The 22,436-nt window shown below is 48.3% G+C and overlaps 2 protein-coding genes across 2 annotated transcripts; both read left to right on the top strand.

Annotated features, from left to right (window-relative positions):
- Nucleotides 1–6,596: 6,596 nt before the first annotated feature.
- On the top strand, nt 6,597–8,947 carry UPK2 (uroplakin 2). The gene is made up of 5 exons (XM_069468865.1): nt 6,597–6,726; nt 7,163–7,294; nt 7,480–7,618; nt 7,843–7,913; nt 8,473–8,947. The coding sequence occupies exons 1-5, from the start codon at nt 6,651–6,653 to the stop codon at nt 8,607–8,609; spliced, it is 555 nt and encodes a 184-aa protein (XP_069324966.1). The 5' UTR covers nt 6,597–6,650; the 3' UTR covers nt 8,610–8,947.
- A 7,558-nt stretch (nt 8,948–16,505) lies between these two features.
- FOXR1 (forkhead box R1) lies at nt 16,506–21,593 on the top strand. Its single transcript, XM_069468864.1, has 6 exons — nt 16,506–16,666; nt 19,087–19,161; nt 19,264–19,511; nt 19,749–19,975; nt 20,821–21,059; nt 21,522–21,593. The coding sequence occupies exons 1-6, from the start codon at nt 16,606–16,608 to the stop codon at nt 21,548–21,550; spliced, it is 879 nt and encodes a 292-aa protein (XP_069324965.1). The 5' UTR covers nt 16,506–16,605; the 3' UTR covers nt 21,551–21,593.
- The last annotated feature ends 843 nt before the right edge of the window (nt 21,594–22,436 follow it).

The raw sequence follows: 22,436 nt of genomic DNA, 5'->3' as shown, positions 1-22,436 counted from the left end.
GTGTCAGCTTAGCTGGGCCACAGTGCCCAGGCATTTGGTCAAACATTCTGGATCTTTCTGTGAAGGTGATTTTTGGATGAGATTAACATTTAAATCGGTGGATTTTGAGTAAAGCAGATTCCCCTCCATAACATGGGTGGGCCTCATCCAATCAGTTGAAGGCTCTACTAGAACAAAGACTTACCTCCTCAGAGAAAGAAGGAATTTTGCCAACAAACTGCCTTTGGACTTGAACTGCAAATCGTTTCTGAGTCCCTAGCTATCAGATTTTGGACTCGCCAAGCCTCCGCAATTGCATGAGCCAATTCCTTAAAATAAATCTCTCTGCATATACACATCCTGCTGGCTCTGTTTCTCTGCAGAACCCTGACTACTATAGTCGGTGCCCCTGCTGACCAGCGGGGCCATCACCGCCAAACACAGCCTTCCTCGAGGCTCCTTGTGCTGCTCCCTCTTCCCACAGGAGCTATTTCAAACTCTTGCCCCTCCTCAGCTCCCAAACTCTCTCCCCCCTGAATTTGCTATTTTGAAGAGAAATGCAGAAGTCTCTGAGAGGGAGCTCCCTTAACTAATCTCTTCCATCTCCCTACCTTTCCCATCCCAACCTCCTAAAAAACAGCATTTTTCTTTTATTTTCTTTCTTCTTCTTCTTCTTTTTTTTTTTTTGGAGACAGTGTCTCACTCTGTCACCTGGGTTAGAGTGCCATGGTGTCAGCCTAGCTCACAGCAGCCTGAAACTCCTGGGCTCAAAGCAACCCTCCTGCCTTAGCTTCCCGCGTAGCTGGGACTATAGGTGCATGCCACCATGCGTGGCTTATGTTTTCCCTTTTTTTTTTTTAGTTGCCCAGCTAATTTTTTTTTTCTATTTTTAGTAGAGACGGGGTCTCACTCTTGCTCAGGCTGGTCTCAAACTCCTGATCTCAAGCCATCTGCCCGCCTCGGCCTCCCAGAGTGCTAGGATTACAGGCATGAGCCACTGTGCCCGGCCCAAAACAGAATTTTTCTGTATCATTGTCCTGGTTCTTCTCTCTGCTGGGAAATGTCACTCCTACGGCCAAAGGCTAATACCTCCACCTCTGATGTGAACCCCAATTTCTTCCTCTTTCAGAAGCTTCTCCAAGACATTTGTGTTAGTTATCTATTACTGCATACAAAATTACCCAAATTTTAGTGGCTTATAAAAATGAACATTTATTCTGAGAGTCAGGAATCTGGGAAAGACTTAGCTGGGTGATTTCAGCTCAGAGTGTCTTACAAAGCCGCAGTAAAGATGTCCACCTGGGCTGCAGTCATCCGAAGGCTTGCCTGGGGCTGGAGGATCTGTTTCCAAGATTGCTCATCCACGTACCTATTTCCCGAAGCCTTAGTTCCTCACTGGTTGTTGGCAGGAGGTCTCAATCCCTTGCCACATGGACCTCCCCATAGGGGAACTCCTATGTCCTCCAGAGCAAGCAACCCAAGAGAGAGCAGGGAGGAAGGTGCACTGCCTTTTATGACCTAGCCTCAGAAGTGATGTATCATCATTTCTGCTGTATTCTGTTGGCCACAGACCGACCCTGATACAATGTGGGAGGGGACTACACAAGGTCACGGATTTAAGGAAGCAGGGATCATTGTGGGCCATCTTTGAGGCTGGCAGTCATAATACTTCAGACTCAACAGATCCACAAGTGAACTTTCTTCTCTCCACCCCTCCCTTCAAGTCTGCTCCAAGCCATAAATCTGGAAATCATTCTTGATGCTTCCTTCCTTAAACTTATTCTGCAGGCCGGGCACGGTGGCTCACGCCTGTAATCCTAGCACTCTGGGAGGCCGAGGTGGGAGGATCGCTTGAGCTCAGGAGTTCGAGACCAGCCTGAACAAGAGCAAGACCCCTGTCTCTACTAAAAATAGACAGAAATTATCTGGACAGCTAAAAATATATGTAGAAAAATTAGCCGGGCATGGTGGCGCATGCCTGTAGTCCCAGCTACTCGGGAGGCTGAGGCAGGAGGATTGCTTGAGCCCAGGAGTTTGAGGTTGCTGTGAGCTAGGCTGATGCCACGGCACTCTAGCCTGGACAACAGAGTGAGACTCTATCTCAAAAAAAAAAAAAAAATAAAAATAACTTATTCTGGAATCAGTCACTGATTCCAATCAATCTTTCCTTAAAATCGCTGCAGGCTTTCTGCCTCTCTCTACTCTCATGCTTACTGCCTGGCCACATCCTTTGCCACCAGGATCATTTTGCTTCTCACCTGGTCTCCCTGCTTTATGTCTTACCTGCTGCCAACCCATTCTCCACACTCTTGCCAGAATGATCTTTACACAATCAAAACTTCTCCAAGGCCTTCTGTTTTCTTTAGGGTAAAAACCAAGCCCCTTGGCATAGGATACAAAGCCTCTGGTCACCCAGCCAGTGGCTATAATTCTCACCATGCCCTTCTTTGAATACTGTGTTCTAGCCAAGCTGTGTCAGTTTCAGTTCCCAGAAGGCGGCAGCATGATTCACAACCCTGGGCCTTTTCATATGCTGCTCCCTCTTTTTCGAATATCCCCTTCCCCTTATTGAATCAGGCTAAGTGTGATTCATTCTTCAAAACTCAGCAAGTTGAGAGCAGAGATTGTGTCTTGTCATCTCTGTATCTCAGCACCTATCAGGGTACCTGCCACAGAGGATTGTTCGACAAATGTTTAATGAGTGAATGAATGACCAGGCAGTTCCTGTGTGCCTGGTACCCCCGTGGCATGCTTAGCACACAGGAACAGCAGACCCATGTCTCAGTCACTTTCCCCTTGGACTACCTTTTCCTGCCCAAACCTCTCCCCTTGCATTAATGACACGGCTGCAAAAACACATTCTGAATTATATCCCCCCTCATTCCCTATCTGCTCTGTGACCTTGGGAAAGTCATTTGTTGCCTCTGATCCTCTACTCTTCATCTGCAGTAAGGGTTAATAAAAAGGAGAGATAAGATGAATTGCTTAAATTAATATTTATTGAACCATATACTGTGCTAGGCACTTGTAAATAAATTAGCTTGAGTGATAGTCACAAGATCCCATTGAGACAGATTTTATACCCTTTCTATAGAAGAGGAAACTGCAGCTCACAGCAAGTCCCTAACTTGGCCAAGGTCACAAACCTGGAAGAAGATTTGGGGGGAGTGGTTATATTATAGCCTGCATTTTTTTTAGAAAAGGAGGATCCAGGTCCCTTCCAACCCTGAATGACTGGGATTTTCTAATTCTTGTTTTGGTCATCTCAGTTTCAGAGGGATCTTCTAATCCTTACAGGCTTTTCCAGCCTCAGCTCTTAAGGATAGAGGCACCACCACTTCCCATCAGGTCAACATTTGGTGAGCACTGCATCTTACCCCCAGGTCCAAACCCCCAGGGTTCCCCGCCCCCTCTACAGATTGTAACAATGATCTCCAGCATTTCTTCTACACCTTTATTTTAAAGCATTTTTACACCTGTCATGTCTTGTTAGATCTTCTGAGTAAGGAAGGAATGAGTCTTTCCATTTTAAAGGTGAGAACATTGAGGTTCAAAGCGACCTACCTGGCCAGGCAAGGTGGCTCACACCTGTAATCCTAGCACTCTGGGACACCAAGGCAGGAAGATCTCTTGAGGTCAGGAGACCAGCCTCAGCAAGAGCGAGACTCCATCTCTACTAAAAATAGAAAAAATTAGGCAGGCGTGGTAGCTCATGCCTGTAGTCCCAGCTACTCAGGAGACTGAGGCAGGAGGATCACTTAAGCCCAGGAGCTCAAGGTTGCGGTGGGCTATGATCACACCACTGCACTGCAGCCTGGGTGACAGAGTCAGATTGTCTCAAAAAATAAAATAAAATAAAATAAATTAAAAAAGTGATCTACCTAAAGTGCTATGGCATCTTATCAACAGACGGACAATAGTTGCCATCAGAGGCTGATGTGCCCATGGAGCCAAGTGGACATGTTTTTCTAATTGACTGGGAGCCAGAAGAGTGGCATTGTAGAAAGAGAACCATGGCATGTCAGACAGACCTGGGTTCTCATCCCAGGTCTTCTGGGTACAGAACCACTACAGTTCAAGGGAAATTTTAAAAAGTACCACAGTCCAGAAAGAGCAGTTTTGTTTTAGGAAATAGTCTTCTAGGCTGGGCAGGATAGAGCTATTAGGAATTCCTTGAGAGCAGAAACTTATCTTACCTTTGTATCCTTGGTGCCTCATACAGTTCTAAGGACATACTTGGTACTCGATAAATGTCTGTTGGCTTGAGTAGGAGATTTGGAAGAAAGGAGACAGGGGAGGGAACTTGAGAGAGTTTAGAATTAGGAATCCAAGGAGACAGCCTAGAAAGAGTGGGTCCAACAGAGAGACTCTAGGTATATGCAGCCCTGGTTCCCTTACTCCAAGTTACTGGGAAATCCTCCAGAGGAACAGGGTGCTGTGGCTTTAAATGACTTCAGCATTGTCAATGAATCTGCTCTGCTAAAAGAGTTATCCTCTTGCTCCTGCGCTTGGCCTCCCCCTCCTCTCAGTTCCCCAAACCCTTCTCGGCCGCTGTGATGGGATAATTAGATGCGAGAGCTCAGCACAGATGATGCTCCAGTTGCTTAGCAACTAATGGTTTCCATGGAGACCGCAAAGCACAGCCTCCAGAGCAGCCAGTGAGCAGCTCGGCAGGGCAGGGAGAAGACGCAACTCTCTGCTCCTCCAGAAACCTGGGGAGGGCCGGGGTGGGAAGGTGGGGGGGATTGGAAGGAGAAAGGAGGGCTTAAAGGCACAGGGTCCTCTTATCCCTTTAAAATGTGATCAGAGATTTGCCCTCCCCTTCCCTACTCTGTCCATCTCATAATTTCAGATAGGGATGGGGGCTTAAGAGTGGACCCAGTGCAACCCACCCTGCAATAAACTCTCCTCCTTTCTGCTTCCTGGTTGTGACTGAAATGGAGAGAGACACCTCTCAAGTCCAAGTGTAAACATCCTGTGGGGTGGGTGATGGGATCTGGGGAGTTCCAGGGAGAGGCCCTGGCCCTGGCATTCCACCATTAATTCTGTTCCTTCTCTCCCAAGTTCTCCTTAATGTGCAAAAGATCCTCTTTGAGTTTGTAGGATATGATCTAAAAGGTGCAGGAAAAGCAGAATCTAATTCTTCACCCAAAGGCAGCCTGTCCTGGCAGACTGGGGAAAAACACCTGCCCCAACTCCATGAAAGCGGATCCAGCGGTGGGGGGCAGGGGTACTAGTGCAGAGCAGCGGCAGCTCCAGGTGGGGGCCTCTCAGACCAGCATCATCAGCGTCCCGGAAGCGCGCGTGTTAGAAATGCAGAATTTCAGGCTTCACCTTAGACCCACTACCTCAGAAACCGCATCTTAACAAGATCCCTGGTGATTAAATTTGCACATTAAATTTGGAGAAACACTGGCCTAAGACCCTCTTACCCTCTGTTTGGGCCCATGAGTTTTGTCCTTACTGTCATTCCCCACTCACACCCCAAACTTTGAGCCTACCCTTCTCACCCTGGGGGTAAGGACACAACCTCCCTCACTTTCCTGCCAGGACCCTGGCCCTTCTCTGGGAGGGGCAAGATGGAACGGTTCAAGGAGCAAAGAGATGGGCAGCAACAGTCTCTGTGGAACTCTCAGCCTCTGTAGAGGTCTACAGCCTCTCCGGACAAAGCATTCTGCTTTCCACAGGTGACTCTGTCTGAGTCTGTTTCCACTTCCACACAAGGGAGCCAATGACATCTCCCACCCACGATGGCTTGTAGCACTAAGTGTGCTGGAGCAGGCAGGGCCCCTGCCCGGTGCCCAGAGCAGGAACTGACTCCACATCTCCCCTCCCCCTCTCTGCTCAGAACTTCTGAACTTCTCCACTTCTGTCTAATGGAGCCCAGGGTGTTGGGGGGGGGTGCATTTAGGGGTGGGGGATGTAGTTAGAAAATCGTGTCTCTTTTTCATGTTCTTTTACCAGGTCTCTTTCTTGTCTTCATGCTCAGTTCAACAAATGGTTGCTGCCCAAGGCTGACTGTGACCACCCCCACCCCTGCTGGCCTGGGTCAGTGTCCACCTCTCTGGTCTCTCTGGAAGTCTTCCCTGTCCTTCCTTGTCCCCACCCTCCAGGGGAATCTGAAGCCCTGTGTGCTCCCTGGCACCCCTGCCTCTCCCAGAGTGGCAGTACCTGGGCCTTAGTCCACACCAAGAACTGAACCCCTTGTTCTGCTGCCCCTACCTCTACTGCCAGTCTCTTTCTCTCCTATTCTTACCCAGCCAAGGCCCTTTCAGGACCTTCCTGGGAAGACCCCCACCACCTGGGAGAGCAGTCGCCTACAGGCCAAGCTCCAGACGCATGTGCACACAGGAACACTGTGCCTTACACGTGGGAGTCTCAGAAGAAGGGGTGATTTCTACCACCATCTTAGCTACCCTGCCCCCTGCAGCTGGCTAAGCCACCAGGATCCAGCCAGGGCATCCCCTCTCCTGGCCTGAAGGCTAGCTCCCCATCCTGAAAAACCTGTCTGCCCCCCTCCTTTGAGGCTATAGGGCCCAAGGGGCAGGTTGGACTGGATTCCCCTCCAGCCCCTCCCAGCCCCAGGACAAAATCAGCCACCCCAGGGGCAGGGCCTCACCTGCCTCAGGAAGCCCTGGCCTGCCAGCACCTGCTCCAGTTCCCAGGCCAGCATGGCATTGCTGCTGCCCATCCACACCGTGCCCTTGATCCTGATTCTGCTGGCTGTCTTGGCCCCAGGAGCTGCAGGTCTCTGCCATCTCTGGCAGGGGTGGGGAGGTGCTTGGGGGCCTGGGCAGGGGGCACTGTGCCTTCCAGGGTTCTCAAAGAGGAGCTGGTGATGGCATTGACCAGGCAACAGACACTAGGCTCAGGGCACACTTCTGGTCCTCTTCCAGACCCAGGAGGCAGAGAGGTGTGGGCAAGGATCCAAGGCTGCGGGTAGGGGTAAGGTTGGGCGCTGCCCGGCTCCTGGCATCCAGGGTATGGCTCAGGGCCGTTTGGTGGAGTGTGCAGCTTCTGCAGCCCAAGCCTGCCACCTGGTGGTCACACTAGCACAGGCCTGGCTGTTCTGACCACAGACTGCAATGTGCATCCTTAGCGATAGCCCCAGGGAGCGGGGCCAGATCCGATGGCCAGGAGTGGGGTTGATCCTCATCTGAACTCCCTCTTGGCCTCTCAGCAGACTTCAACATCTCAAGCCTTTCTGGTCTGCTGTCCCCAGCGCTAACGGAGAGCCTGCTAGTTGCCTTGCCACCTTGTCACCTTACAGGAGGCAACGCCACACTGATGGTGCGGAGGGCCAATGACAGCAAAGGTCTGCTACCCCCTCCCGAAGTATCCCCCATGTCCCTAGAGACCTCTTCCCGGGACATCCCCAGCGTCCCTTCCCCCATCCGTGCCTTCCTGTCAACCCCTCTCCTGGGGACAGGAGAAGCTGCCCCTTCTCCTTGGCGCCTCCAGAAACCTGACCCTGCCTTTCACCCTCAATTCCCTGCCCAGTGGTGAAGTCCAGCTTCGTGGTGCCTCCATGCCGTGGGCGCAGGGAGCTGGTGAGTGTGGTGGACAGCGGGGCTGGCTTCACAGTCACTCGGCTCAGTGCCTACCAAGTGACAAACCTCGTGCCAGGAACCAAATACTAGTAGGTACCCAGTCCAGGCCTGGGCCACCTGTGGGATGGGGGTGCAGGAAGAGAAGCTGGTTGGGGGGGTATGGTCAGCATGGGGAGAGAGTGAGGCTCAGCTAAATGGTGTAAGAACCGGGCCCCTCTTGGAGGAGTGTACATATGGCAGGCTGGAGCCCTCTTCCCGTAAGACCCAGATACTCACTGAGGGTCCTCTCCTCTCTCTTTCCCCACCACAAAAGCATTTCCTACCTAGTGAAGAAGGGGACATCCACTGAGTCCAGCAGAGAGATCCCAATGTCCACTCTTCCTCGTAAGTAACACTCCCACTCCCTTTCGCATCTCAGGGTCCACAAAACCTTCCCTGACCCCTCCCACCTTATCCCCCAGTCTGAGTTAGCTGTGCCTCCCTGTGCCTGTCCCCTCCACCACCCCCCCCCCCCCCCCGGCACCTTTGCTTACCTCTATCCTAGCACTGAGCTCTTGGCATGGCAACTGCCTGGTGACATCTGCTGTACTTCTAAACTAAAGGCTCCTCGTGGGTAGGGATGTGCCCTGTTAACTCTGTATCCTCAGTGACTGACATAGGAGATGCATAAAAGTTTACTTGATAGATGTTTGGATCCGTCAGTGGATAGGTGGATGGTTGATTGGTTGGCTGGTTGGTTGGCTGGATGGCCGGTTGGCTGGATGGTTGGCTGGATGATTCGTTGGTTGAATGGATGGATGATTCATTGGTTGGTTGGTTGGATGGATGGATGGAAGATTGGTTGATGGTTGGTTGGATGGCTGGATGAGGGCTAAGGTGTGACCCTTGAGCAGGCTAGGGGCCCCTCCTGCCCACAAAGGCCTCCCCCTCTCTCTTCTGACAGGAAGAAATATGGAATCTATTGGGCTGGGAATGGCCCGAACAGGGGGCATGGTGGTCATCACAGTGCTGCTCTCCGTTGCCATGTTTCTGCTGGTTCTGGGCCTCATCATCGCCCTGGCACTGGGTGCCCGCAAGTGAGGAGGCTGCCTGGGGCAGTGGGCTCCTCCAGGAAGTCTAGGGCACTGCCCATTTTTCTCCCCAGCCCACCTCTTCCCAGGCCTCAGTCACTGGCCTTTGGCTCCTTTGCTGCCCTCACCTCTCCCTTCCTGCCTCCTTCCCTTGAGCCCCTTCCTCCCTCTGTCCCCCTCCTTTCCCCCAATGACTCACTTCCAACACTCCCTATTATTCCCCTCACCCCACTGCTACCAGAGTTGACTTTCTTCCCATTTTACCATTTAACTCCACCCCCCCCATAACAATCCACCCCTCCTTCAGTGAAGTAAGTCCCTACAATAAAGGCTGAGGCCATATCTACCGTGTGTGTTTCCTCTTAGTGGGCTCCACTGTGGCTCAAACCTATAGAATCTACATCCAGGCTGCGGGTGCTCCCGGTCCTCTCTCTGCCCCAGAGCCCAGAGTTGCTTTTCCCATGAGGCAGGCAGGGGCCAGATGAGATAAGAACCCAGGAGCCAGAGTTCTCAGACCCACACCTGGGCTGTGGGTGTTGCACCCTCTACAGCACACAGCAGGCCACCCAACCAGGGGCCTGGGGATGGGGGCAGAAGCTGGAGGCCTGAGGGCCTGGGGGTGGGGGAGTAGCAGAGCAAGGGGAAGTGCTAGGGAAAAGAGGAGAGGCTCTGTCTGGAAGAAGACAAAGACAGGGCCACCTGGGTGAGGCCCAATGACAGGACACAGCTAGGGGTGGTGGTGGGGAGAATAGGCTACAGGGGCTCTAGGAGGTGAGAGCAGAAGTAGAAGCACCCTGGCAGGAGGGGGACAAGAATGTACAGCCTGGCGCAGAGCGGAAAGGGCAGGAGTGCTCACCCTCATTTACTTTTGTCCTCTCCAATATATATTCCTTGTAAGGATCAGGGACCTTTGTGTTACTCTTAGGGCAAAGACCTTCAAAGCCAGGCCTGACTTAACCCCTAACTGTTCTTCAGCTCTTACCACATTCAATGTCCTGTGTTCCCTCTTGCCTCAGGGCGTTTGCACAGACTATTCCGCATGCCCAGACAGCTTTTGTGACTGCCCCCCCCCCATTCCCATTTGCACAGTTAGCTCACTATCCCTTCTCCAGGGAAGCCTTTTCTGACCTCCATTCCCTCCCATTAGCTTGGGTTTCCCTATCCTGTCTTTCACTGCATTACAATGGTTTATATATCAATAATAACTACGTGTTTGTGTGATTATTCGGTTGTCTCTCTATCGGTCTATAAGTTCCCTGACAGCAGCTGCTTTGCTCCACAGCTCCACACTGGGACACAGTAGGTTCTCAGTAAATGCCTGTTGAATAAGTGAACAAATGCACCAAGGAATGAAGAAGCCCCTGAAAAGGAGGGGCTAGGAAAGTGCCAAAAATTATGTAAAAACAATCAGAAATGATTCGCAGAATAAGGAGTTAGAAGATGCTGGAACAATGGCTTTGCTGACCCCTTTCTAGAGTAACCCAAGGGCCTGAGAAAGGGAGGTATTGGAAACAGAGGACAACAATCTTCATCCCACAAACACTGTCTGAACATTTATCACGTGCCAGGTGCCACTGAAGGAGCCAGAAATAAACTGTGAAAAGACACTGTTCCTCCCTCACGCAATTAACACGGAACTTAGCAGAAGGAATAGAGGCCCCCAAAACGTGAACAAGTAAATACAAAATGTTACACGTGCTGTGAACAGTGGGAGAGAGGAGTGGCCTTTCCTTAGTCTGGGTGGACCCACGGGAGCTGAGGCCTAAAGTCAGGAGGGAGAGTCAGGGAGAATGTGCCCCACAGAGAGAAGGCTTTGGGAAGTGCTTCCTCTCACCCTAACTGTACCAGCCCAGGGAGGTTTGAAGCTCAACCTTCTTGTGTTGTAGAAAGAGCATCGGGCAGGAAACCAATGATGCGGCACATTAGAATCATCTAAGGGGCTTTAAAAAATCCTGATGACCAGGTCACACCCCATACCATTCATTAGGATGAATGGTAGGAGCCAAGCAGTAGTATTTTTTAAAGATCCCTAGGAGATTCCAATACGCAGCAAAGTTTGGGAATTACTGATATAAACATGTTTTTATTGTGGTAAAATATACATAAGATAGCCAGGCATGGTGGCAGGCATCTGTAGTCTCAGCTACTCAGGTGGCTGAGATGGGAGGATCATTTGAGCCCAGGAGGTCAAGACCAGACTGGGCAACATCGTGAGACCCTAGCTCTAAAATAAATACATAAATAACTTAAAAAGTACTATTTTAAAGCATACATTTCAGTGGCATTAAGTATATTCACATTGTTGGCTGGGTGCGGTGGCTCACGCCTATAATCCTAGCACTCTGGGATGCTAAGTCAGGAGGATCACTTGAGCTCAGGAGTTTAAGGCCAGCCTGAGCAAGATCGAGACACCCCGTCTCTGCTAAAAATAGAAAAACTTACCTGGCCATCTTTTTTGCGCCTTTCCTTTTGCTCGCCCTTTGCTGCAACAATGGGTCCAGTAGTCATCTGTGGCGTAGTATCATGCTCTATAACCTATATCTTTTTTTTTTTTTTTTTTTTTTGTTGAGACAGAGTCTCACTTTGTTGCCCGGGCTAGAGTGAGTGCCGTGGCGTCAGCTTAGCTCACAGCAACCTCAGACTCCTCGGCTTAAGCGATCCTACTGCCTCAGCCTCCCGAGTAGCTGGGACTACAGGCATGCGCCACCATGCCCGGCTAATTTTTTTCTATATAGATTTTTAGTTGTCCATATAATGTCTTTCTATTTTTAGTAGAGACGGGGTCTCGCTCAGGCTGGTCTCGAACTCCTGACCTTGAGCGATCCACCCGCCTCGGCCTCCCAGAGTGCTAGGATTACAGGCGTGAGCCACCACGCCCGGCTATAACCTATATCTTGCTCTTGCTCAGTAATTCTGTCTTTCTCTCCTCAATAAACCTCATTTTCATGCTTGCCTTAAAAAAAAATTAGCTGACCATCATGGTGCATGCCTGTAGTCCCAGCTACAGGGAGGCTGAAGCAGGAGGATCACTTGAACCCAGGAGTTGGAGGCTGCAGTAAGCTATTATGACGCCACTGCACTCTACCCAGGGCAACAGAGTGAGACTCTGTCTCAAAAAAAAAAGTATAGTCACATTATTGTGCAACCATCATCACTATCCATTCCAAGAATTTTTCATCATTTCAAACAGAAACTCTGTACTGATTAAATAATAACTCTCCATTACCCACCCACTCCCTGGCAACCACCATGTTATTTTCTCTCTATGAATTTGGCTATTTTAGATACCTCATATAAGTGGAATCATACCGTATTTATCTTTCTGTGTCTAGCTTATTTCACTTAGCATAATGTCTTCAAGGTTCATCCATGTTGTAGCATGTATAAGAATTACATTCCTTTTTAAGGCTGAATAATATTCCATTGTATGTATTTACCACATTTTGTTTATCTATTCATCTACTGATGAACACTTGGGTTGTTTCTACGCTTTGGCTATTGGCTATTGTGAATAATGTTGCTATGAACATTCAGTTCTTTTGGGTGTATACCCAGAAGTAGAATTTCTGGACCATAATTTTTTGAGGAACTGCCACACTGTTTTCCACAGTAGCTGCACCATTTTACATTCCCACCAGTAATACACAAGCGTTCCAATTTCTTAAAAAAAAAAAAAGAGAGAGAGAGAGAGTTCCAATCCTTACCAATACTTGTTTTATTTTGGTGGTTTTTTTTTTAGTAGCCATCCCAATGAATATGAAGTGGTATCTCTTATAGGTATTTTTTTTTTTTTTACGCCATTACTGTCTTGTAGGTTTTTTTTAGAGTCTCACTGTGCCACCCAGGCTGGAGTGCAGTGGCTATTCACATAGGCAATCATAGCTCACTGTGGCCTGGAACTCCTGGGCTCAAACAATCCTCCTGCCTCATCCTCCCCACTAGCTGGGACTACAGGAGCTGTGCCACCCTGCCCAGCAACATTTTCTAATAAAACAAACATCTATGACGAAAAAGATTGAAAGAACATACATCAAAATGTAGCTGGTTGCGGTGGCACATGCCTGTATTTCCAGCTACTTGGAAGGCTGAGGTGGGAGGCTCCCTTGAGCCCATGAGTTCTAGGCCAGCCTGAGGAACAAAACAAGAACCCTCCCTCTCAAAAAAAAAAAAAAGGAATTAATTATTATTTCTGGGTGATACAAAGAATGATTTTTGTTTTGTTGTTTTTCCTTTTGGGCTTTCTGTATTTCCAAGTTTTCTGTATCAAATGTTTTTTTTTTTGTTTTTTTTTGTTTTTTTTTGAGACAGTCTCACTCTGTTGCCAGGGCTAGAGTGCTGTGGCATCAGCCTAGCTCACAGCAACCTCAAACTCCTGGGCTCAAGCAATCCTCCTGCCTCAGCCTCCCGAGTAGCTGGGACTACAGGCATGCACCACCATGCCCGGCTAATTTTTCTATATATATTTTTAGCTGTCCATATAATTTCTTTCTATTTTTTAGTAGAGACAAGGTCTCACTCTTGCTCAGGCTGGTCTAAAACTCCTGAGCTCAAACGATCCGCCTGCCTTGGCCTCCCAGAGAGCTAGGATTACAGGCATGAGCCACCGTGCCCGGCCCAAATGTATTATTTTTATAATTAGGGAAATTATTGTTAAAATTGTTATTGATATTAAAGGTAACGTTTTAGCAAACTTTTATTTACTTATTTATTCCTAGCAAACTTTAAAAAATGCATTTATTTATTCCTAGCAAACTTTATTTATTGTGTTCTGCTAAAACCTTATTTATTTAAAAAACTTTTTTTTCTTTTTGAGACAGAGTCTTGCTTTTTTGCCCGGGCTAGAGTGAATGCCGTGGTGTCAGCCTAGCTCACAGCAACCTCAAACTCCTGGGCTTAAGCGATCCTACTGCCTCAGCCTCCCGAGTAGCTGGGACTACAGGCATGTGCCACCATGCCCGGCTAATTTTTTTTCTATATATATTTTAGTGCGCCAGATAATTTCTTTCTATTTTTAGTAGAGGCGGGGTCTCGCTCTTGCTCAGGCTGGTCTCGAACTCCTGACCTCGAGCTACCCACCCGCCTCGGCCTCCCAGAGTGCTAGGATTACAGGCGTGAGCCACCGCGCCCAGCCTAAAAAACTGTTTAAACAATTTATTTATTGATGCACAATAGATGTACTCTAGCAGATTTTAAAAAGGAAGCTATTGTGCCAGGTGTGGTGGCTCATGCCTGTAATCCCAGCACTGTGGGAAGCCGAGGCAGGAGGATGGCTTGAGGGCCTGGGCAACAAAATAAGACCCTGTCTCTACAAAAAAATTAAAAACAACATTTATTTGAGGATCTTCTATGTACCAAGTACTACTCTTAAAGTTTCTGATGCAGTGGACAAGCAACAGGTAACACAATACAGGATGGGTGAGCTCTGACAGGGGAACTCAGGATACCATACAAAGGAACCAGAGGAAATTACCTCACCCACTAGGCAAATATGGAACAATTTGAGGATTAAGACAAATAATAGGCCGGGCACGGTGGCTCACGCCTGTAATCTTAGCACTCTGGGAGGCCGAGGCCGGTGGATCGCTCGAGGTCAGGAGTTCGAGACCAGCCTGAGCAAGAGCGAGACCCCCGCCTCTACTAAAAATAGAAAGAAATTATCTGGCCAACTAAAAATCTATCTAGAAAAAATTAGCCAGACATAGTGGCACATGCCTGTAGTCCCAGCTACTCGGGAGGCTGAGGCAGTAGGATCGCTTAAGCCGAGGAGTCTGAGGTTGCTGTGAGCTAGGCTGACGCCATGGCACTCACTCTAGCCTGGGCAACAAAGCGAGACTCTGTCTCAAAAAAAACAAACAAACAAACAAACAAAAAAACCCACCAAATAATAGGCCGGGCTTAAGCCCAGGTGTTTCAGGTTGCTGTGAGCTAGGCTGATGCCACAGCACTCTAGCCTGGGCAACAGAGTGAGACTCTGTCTCAAAAAAAATAATAATAAATAATAATAATGATGATGGGCCAGGCACAGTGGCGCACACCTGTAATCCTAGTGCTTTGGGAAGCCGAGGTCAGAAGATTGCTTGAGGCCAGAAGTTCAAGACCAGCCGGAGAAAGAGCGACACCCCATCTCTACAAAATACAGAAAAATTAGCCAGGTTTGTTGGTGCGTACCTGTAGTCCCAGCTACTTGAAAGGCCGAGGCAAGAGGATCACTGGAGCCCAGGAGTTTGAGGTTGCATTGAGTGAGCTATGATTGCACCACTGCATGCCAGCCTGAGTGACAGAATGAGACCCTGTCTTAAACAACCCCCCCAAATAATAGTAATGAATTATAATCCACTCTATAAAATAAGAATCCATTGAGCCCATACTTAGAACAAACAAATATAGGAGAAGAAAAAGCTCTTCTTTACAATAGAATGCCAACTAAATAAATGGAGAAAGATAGATTTAGAAAAATTATCATTTACAACTATCATAATAATGATTGATTCCAGCAAGAATCATAAATGAATGCTAATGAGTCCAAGTTTGATGAGGAAAAGGATTTTAGATAACTTCAGAGTATCTCCCCACAAATTACTTATTAATTAATTACAAAAGGGAAAAATTATAAATTTACAGTAGAGAAACCTGGTAGATACTACTCACCAAGTGATTGATGTTAACATCACTAATAAGGAGAATAAGTGACATCATGTGCCTCTTGTTGTGATGAATTAAGAAAAAAACATCACTTCTGTGGTATTCTTGCCAAAAATGCATAATCTAACTCTACTTATGAGGGGACACCAGCCAACCCAAACTACAAAATAAATGGCTTGTGCTCTTCAAAAATGTCAATGTTATCAAAAGAGAAAGATTTAAAAAACAGCTGGGTATGGTGGCTCACGCCTGTAATCCTAGCACTCTGAGAGGCCGAGGCAGGAGGATTGCTTGAGGTCAGAAGTTTGAGACCAACCTGAGCAAGAGAGAGAGACCCCCCCCACCTCCCCCGTCTCTACCAAAAAATAAAAATAAAGAAAAAAAGTCAATGTTATGCAAGATTACAAAGGCAGAGAGACCACTCCAGATTAATGGAGACTAAAGAGACATGGATATTAAATGTACTGCATTATCCTGAAGGGGGTCATAGACCAGAATAAAAATTTATATAAATGACATTATTAGGAGACTTGGTGAAATTCAAATAAGATCTTTATATTAAATATAATGTTGAATCAATGATACATTTTCTGATTTTGATAATTTTCTGATTTCTGATTTTCAGGTTATGTAAGCCAATATCCTTGTTTTTAGGAAACACTTAATTATTTCTGGATAAAGGGGCATGATCTCTGCAAATTACTTTCAGATAGTTCAGGAAAACATAATATATGTGTATTATATAAGGAGAGAAAAATATAAATGTGATAAAATGTTATTAATTGGTGAATCTGGGTGAAAAAGCATACAAGATTTTTTTATATCATTCTAGGGCTTTATCTGTAAATTTGAAATTATTAAAAACAGAATTTTAAGAATTAAATCAATCTAATGCCATCTCCACCATCTACCACAGATGTGATCTTGGATAAGCCATAAAACCTTTCAGAACTTCTAGAAAATAGCTATTAATGCTCTCACGGGATCATTGTTCCTTCTAAATAAGAGCTTTGTGCAAATGTAGAGGGGGAAGATGGTCTGGGGTACCTCTCTTCTGGACCCCCAAGGTCACCAAATCCCACAATGCAAGGGTAGGGGTGGAGGAAAGACTTCGGTGGTGGGTAGAGCCCAGAAGAGATTAAAGGCGTCAAATGGGACTCTCCACACCTGAGATGCCTCCAGCCTCATTCAATCAGAGCCCGCGTATTTGAGGAAGCGCCACCCAGGCCTAATCCTTAGTCTCACCGACTCTCCCACACGGCGCCAGTCTCTCTCTCCTCTCGCTAAAGGTGGACCTCAAACTCCGACATCTCGACTTTTGGGACAGCCTCCATGGCCAGGTCCCAGGATTGCTGGACTGGGACATGGGGAACGAGGCCTTTCTGGCCTTCACCACAGCGCACCTCCCCTTAGCCGAGCAGAACCGTGAGTGCCCGGGATGGGTGCGGTGGGGGCTGGGCGTGTCGGCGCCGGGTGGGGCTCGCGGGAGCCCGGGGCACGGGTGCCCCCAGCCTTCGCCCCGCTGCAGGAGCGGGGACCTTCGGGGCCCCCAGCCCCCGTGCGCAGTTCCCGGAGCCCCCTCCCCCCACCCACTCGCGGACTCCACTCGGGATGGGGGTTGGCTCCCGCCTCGACTGGAAGCCCCCAGAGGGCGGCGGTCTTACCCAAACACGGTGGTTTCGACTCAACCCCGGGAGCCGCTCAGCTCCCGGAACCTTCTAGGCTTCTTCTGGGCCTTTTCTCCATGGCGCTTATCGCCATTTGCCATACTATGTATTTCACTTATTTTTCTCCGTCTCTTTAAAAACATGTTTAATTATCAGTTTGGTTCATGGCTGTATCGTCACGTCTAATACGTTGCCTGACACATAGACGTGCTCGATATTTGCTGAATGGATAATTGGCCACCGTGGCCTTTTAAGTTTTATTTTTTCTCTTGCACTTCAGGTGTAGAGAGCTGAGGCGATCACCCCTGCGTTCACGGTACTCCTGCCATGGCTCTGGCAAGGTCCTTGGGTTAACTCGAGTCATTTTCCCCTTCAATGTCCACCCCATTACCTCCATCACCTACCCCACTCCTACATACCAACCCTAATCCCTTTATTCTCTTCTCTTCTTTTTTTTTTTTTTTTTTTTTTTGACAGAGTCTCACTCTGTTGCCTGGGCTAGAGCGCGGTGGCGTCAGCCTAGCTCACAGCAACCTCAAACTCCTGGGCTCAAGCGATCCTCCTGCCTCAGCCTCCCGAGTAGCTGGGACGACAGGCATGCGCCACCATGCCCGGCTAATTTTATATATTTTTATATATATACATATATATATTTAGTTGTCCAGCTAATTTCTATTTTTTTTTTTTTTTTTTTTTTTTTTTAGTAGAGACAGGGGTCTCACTCTTGCTCAGGCTGGTCTCGAACTCCTGAGCTCAAACGATCCGCCTGCCTCAGCCTCCCAGGGTGCTAGGATTACAGATGTGAGCCACCACGCCTGGCTGGCTTATTGTTTGTATTTTTATTTTTTGCTGATGGTGATTTTTACTATGTAGAACCTTTTAATTTTATGTATTATAATATGTGTATAAAATTTATAGATTAATTTGAGGGTGAATGGCATCTTTATAATATGTATTGCATGTCTTGGTTCAAGTTCTCACTTTTGTTTTTCTTTTTGTCTTCCTAACCACTAGATAACCAAGGATTATGTTCTTAAATAGTAGTTAACATGTTCTTTTCCCTTATAAAGGGCTAGTCCATTCTTTCATGGGTTAACTCCTGGATACTTCATAATTTTGGTTGCTGTTGTAAACAGTACCTTTTTATTTTTTGTTTTTATTTTTTTCTTTTATTTGATTTTTATGTTTTTGAATCTCATGAATCCAGTGCAGGTGCATATCTTGGCAACAGTACCTTTATTAAAAAATTGTATTTTTCAAGTAGCTGGGCATGGTGGCGCATGCCTGTAGTCCCAGCTACTCGGGAGGCTGAGGCAGGAGGATTGCTTGAGCCCAGGAGTTTGAGGTTGCTGTGAGCTAGGCTGAAGCCATGGCACTCTAGCCCGGGCAACAGAGTGAGACTCTGTCTCAAAAAAAAAAAAAAAAAAATTGTATTTTTCAAACTTGCTGTGCTCTTATTGGTTCCAATAATTTGTATATTGCTTTTTTATGATCTTCTGTGTTAATCATTTTTTTCCTACAAATAATGATAGTTTTGCCTTTTCCAATTTTGTAACTTGCTACTTTTTCCTTTTCTAGTTCTCTGTTGAACATTAGCAATGTAATGGGCATCCTTTCTAATTACTAAGCTCTCCAAAATATGTCATCATTTCCCAAACAAAAAATTACAGATTCATCTGTAATATGATGACTCTCAATGGGGACAGTGAGGGGAAAAAATAGTTTCTGCCCCAAACAACCAGTCGGATGCTGGTGCTGTTTGCTGAGACAAGGAATACAGGAGGAGGAGCAAGAAGATGGAATTCAGTTTTAGAAATGTTGAGTTTGAAGTGCCTATGGGTTACCCAAGTAAAGACAGCTTATAGGCAGTTCTACTTAAGGACTAGCAGAGAAGTCTAAGGCCAGAGGTAAAGACTTGAGAGCCCTAAATTTATAGATGGTGACTGAAACCACAGGCATGCGTGAGATCATTCAGAGACAATATATGTGGAGTGAGAAGCAAAAGACGCAGAGGAGAATGAGAAGGTCAGGGAGCTAAAAGGAAAGCCAGTAGAATATGGTGTCATAACCCCCCAGGCAGGACCCACAACCTTCTCCACGAGAAGCCTCAAGGCTCAGGACCAAGGGTCACAATCAAAATCCTAGGATGTTTTGACCCTTTTTTTGTCTTTTTGCCAGTTGCCAGATATAAACTCCGAGTAGTTGAGCCACCAAAATTACCCCTAGAAAAAAAACCCAACTGTGAAGATGATGGTGAGTAGTGACCTCCCCTACACGGCTCTGTGCCCTGGCTGAATACCAGGGACACCCAAAGCTGGAGTGCTGTGGTGCACAGTCTACTTTTGTTCTGCACAGGTCCGGATTTTGAGCCCAATCTGTGGATGTGGGTAAACCCTAACATCGTGTTTCCCCCTGGAAAGCTGGAGGTCCCTGAATCTAGCAAGAGGGAGGATGTGGCAAGCACACTCCCCTCCCCTCAGCCACCCCAGGAGGAGGAAGATGCCAGTGGCTCAGAGGCCACAGGGGTGGAATCACTGCCCCTTTCTTCCAGCGAGCAGTCTCCCCCTGAGAAGCAGTTTGCCTCTTCCCCCAGCAACCTGGAGGTATGGATCTGGGGTTGTAAACTGGATTTGGGCAGTAGGTGGGATGGGCGTAGGGAAGATACAGTGGATTTCTGTTTTCTTGGGGATAGCAAAAGGTTAATGGGTTCAGAAATCACCTACATCCTTGGGTTGGGGAGAAGCCCAGGTGATAGCCCTAGACAGCTACCCCTTCCTGCCATTGTACCCTGGAGTAGAGGCTGAGGAGTCAGGACCAGTTCCTACTCTGTGCTCCTCTAGCTCACAGAAGAGGAGGAGGCTGAGGACCAGGATGACAGCTCCTCTGTGGCTCTCCCGTCCCCTTACAAAAGGGCCGCCCTCCAGAGTCGGAGGCTTCGGCAAGCCAACAACCAGGCGGGGAGGCTCTGGTCCCGGCCCCCTCTCAATTACTTCCACCTAATTGCCCTGGCATTAAGAAACAGTTCCCCCTGTGGCCTCAACGTACAGCAGATCTACAGTTTCACTCGGTATGTGCCGGGGGCCCTGTGAGGAGGGAGAAGGGAGGGGGCCAGGGCCCCGGTCTGATGCCTTCCAATCTGTCCCAGGCCCTGGGCTGCTGACTCAGTTTCCCCCTCTGGGTCTGAGAGCATGAGCACATTCCCAGTCCTCTTTTCCCAGGTGCACGTGTGCCCACATGTATAGGAACATATCTACTCCCAACCCCGTTCACATCTAAAAACAAAAAAAGCCTCCACCCTTTTTTATGGCTTAGTTCTCTTTTAAAACACAAATTTACCTGGGTCAGGTAAGTTTCTCCCACCGTTCCTCTCTGGTTTCCCCAATAGTTCCCCACCTGCTTCTGCTAGGGCTGGACTGCCTGGCACAACTCCCTATACCCCAGGGGCCAGCAGAGCCCAGCCGAGAAGAGTTCCTTAGCTCTAATAGTCCTGGACACAGTGTGGGGGAGCGCTCAGACCATTCCCAGGTTATTAGGAGAAGAGCCCAATGTTTCAGAATATTAATCCTCAAGTGGTGTCCCTCCTTGACCAAAGTTCCTCTCACAGGAGCTAGTTAGCCTGATTCTGCTTTGTCCGTGCTGTAGCCCAAGTCCCGAGTCCTCAGAGGGAGGGCAGGCAATGGGACTGGGGCTGGGGGCAGTGAACTGGACTTAAAAGGCGGGGAGTCAGGAGAGCAATGCACCACGTGGTTTTGCCACATGTTGGGCTGGCAAAGAGCAGTTCCAGCCAGCTTACCATTATCCACCCTGAGCAAAAGGCTGAGGCTCCTGGCCCCTGGGGAAAAACATGCTCAAGAGTAGGGCATCCCCCAAAGAAACCATGCTTTCCTTACTTCTCTTCTTCGCTGTCCACAGATACCACTTCCCCTTTTTCCGGACAGCTCCAGAAGGCTGGAAGAATACTGTCCGCCACAATCTCTGCTTCCGGGAAAGCTTTGAGAAGGTGCCAGTCAGCGCGCAGGATGGGGCCAACACACGGCCTCGGTCCTGCCTCTGGAAGTTGACTGAGGAGGGAAACCGCCGCTTTGAGGAGGAGGCCCGCGCCTTGGCTTCCACCAGGCTGGAGAGTATCCAACAGTGCATGAGCCAGCCAGGTGTGAGGCCTTGCCATGTGTGGGCCCAAGGGGGAGGGGACCTGAGGATCCATCCCGACCCAAGGCTGAGTGTGCAAGCAGGTCGCATGCCATGGGGGGCTTCTTCTGTAGGAAGCAGGGAGAATAGCAGTGGTCTGAGACCCTTGAGTGATGCCTGAAGCGAGACCTCCCCCACAAGTGTGGGACTTGATGTACGAGGAATTGATCGGGAAACAACTAAGGTGCAACTGGCCCTACTCACAGCTCAGCAGCCTGGGGAATGGTGACCACACACTGTGAGAAGCAATACAGGTTGTGTGCAAAGGGGACTTTGTCTTTCCCTGGAGCAGTTCAGGGAGGCTTCAGAGAAGTGGTGGCATTGGAGCCTTGAGTGAGAAGACTACCTGCTATGAAAGAGCATCCCAGGCTTAGGGAACAGCAGCTACAAAGCACACTCCTTTGAACTCTCTTCTTTCCTTACAGATGTGATGCCTTTCCTCTTTGACCTTTAAGCCCAGAAGCAAGAGTCAGCCCATGCCTTATTAAAGTTAACCTTCAGCAGCCTTGTGTGTGTGTGTGTGCGTGTGTTTGTGGGGCGGAGGAGGGGAGAGTCTCTGACGATGGGGCTAAGGGTGGAGGTGGAGTTCAGCTCCAAGGGTGCCCTCGGAACTGATGGGTGATCCAGAGGCAATGGGGCAGTTGCCTGGTGTGTAGCAAAGGGAGTCCATAACTTCCTTTCCTCAAAGGAGGGAAATACCCAGCCCTCTTCAGGATTCTGGGCTATGGAGATGATCTTTAGAGATGTCAGCTGTAACAGCCAGCCCTACGAGCACCACCTGCCTACTCATTCAACTGCCATTCTTTAAGCAGCTACTAGATCCAAGCTCGGAGGATAGAATGCGGCCCTAACTCAGGGGCTGTTTCTGCCCTGCACTGTGGTAGCTGTAACGGTGGTGAGGGCCTGTACGAAGGGAACACAGCAGGGAAGAGCTTTTTTTTTTTTTTTTTTTTTTTAGGTTTAGAGGTGGTAATCTATTTTTGTTTCACTTTACTGAGAATTGCAAACACATCCAAAGTAGCAGAATATGGTGAACCCCTACATAGCTGTCTTCCAGCTTCATCCTCTCATGGAGAACCGGGTTTTATTTACATATCCCATCCCTTTCCCTTCCCTGGATTATTTTGAAGCAATTCCTAGACATGCTTTTTTCTCTGAAAGGACTCCTTTAAACATAGCATCATCATATCTAAAGGAGATTAGCAATTTTAAAAGTTTATCTAAGGCCAGGTGTGGTGGCTCACGCCTGTAATCCTAGCACTCTGGGAGGCCAAGGCGGGAGGATGGCTCAAGGTCAGGAGTTTGAGACCAGCCTGAAAAAAATCAAGAACCCTGTCTCT

The sequence above is a fragment of the Eulemur rufifrons genome, chromosome 6, assembly GCF_041146395.1.
Source record: "Eulemur rufifrons isolate Redbay chromosome 6, OSU_ERuf_1, whole genome shotgun sequence".
Lineage (NCBI taxonomy): Eukaryota > Metazoa > Chordata > Mammalia > Primates > Lemuridae > Eulemur > Eulemur rufifrons.
The sequence above is the reverse complement of the archived record's forward strand: the minus strand, read 5'-3'. Positions and strand labels throughout refer to the sequence as shown.

What these genes read in the sequence shown, in the direction of transcription:
- UPK2 (XM_069468865.1), top strand. Translation starts at nt 6,651, where the DNA reads ATGGCATTGCTGCTGCCCATCCACACCGTGCCCTTGATCCTGATTCTG. An exon ending in GAGGGCCAATGACAGCAAAG is followed by an intron (nt 7,295 to 7,479) that starts GTCTGCTACCCC and finishes TTCCCTGCCCAG; the next exon opens with TGGTGAAGTCCAGCTTCGTG. An exon ending in GTGCCAGGAACCAAATACTA is followed by an intron (nt 7,619 to 7,842) that starts GTAGGTACCCAG and finishes CCACCACAAAAG; the next exon opens with CATTTCCTACCTAGTGAAGA.
- FOXR1 (XM_069468864.1), top strand. Translation starts at nt 16,606, where the DNA reads ATGGGGAACGAGGCCTTTCTGGCCTTCACCACAGCGCACCTCCCCTTA. An exon ending in CCCCTTAGCCGAGCAGAACC is followed by an intron (nt 16,667 to 19,086) that starts GTGAGTGCCCGG and finishes TCTTTTTGCCAG; the next exon opens with TTGCCAGATATAAACTCCGA. An exon ending in CAGATCTACAGTTTCACTCG is followed by an intron (nt 19,976 to 20,820) that starts GTATGTGCCGGG and finishes CGCTGTCCACAG; the next exon opens with ATACCACTTCCCCTTTTTCC.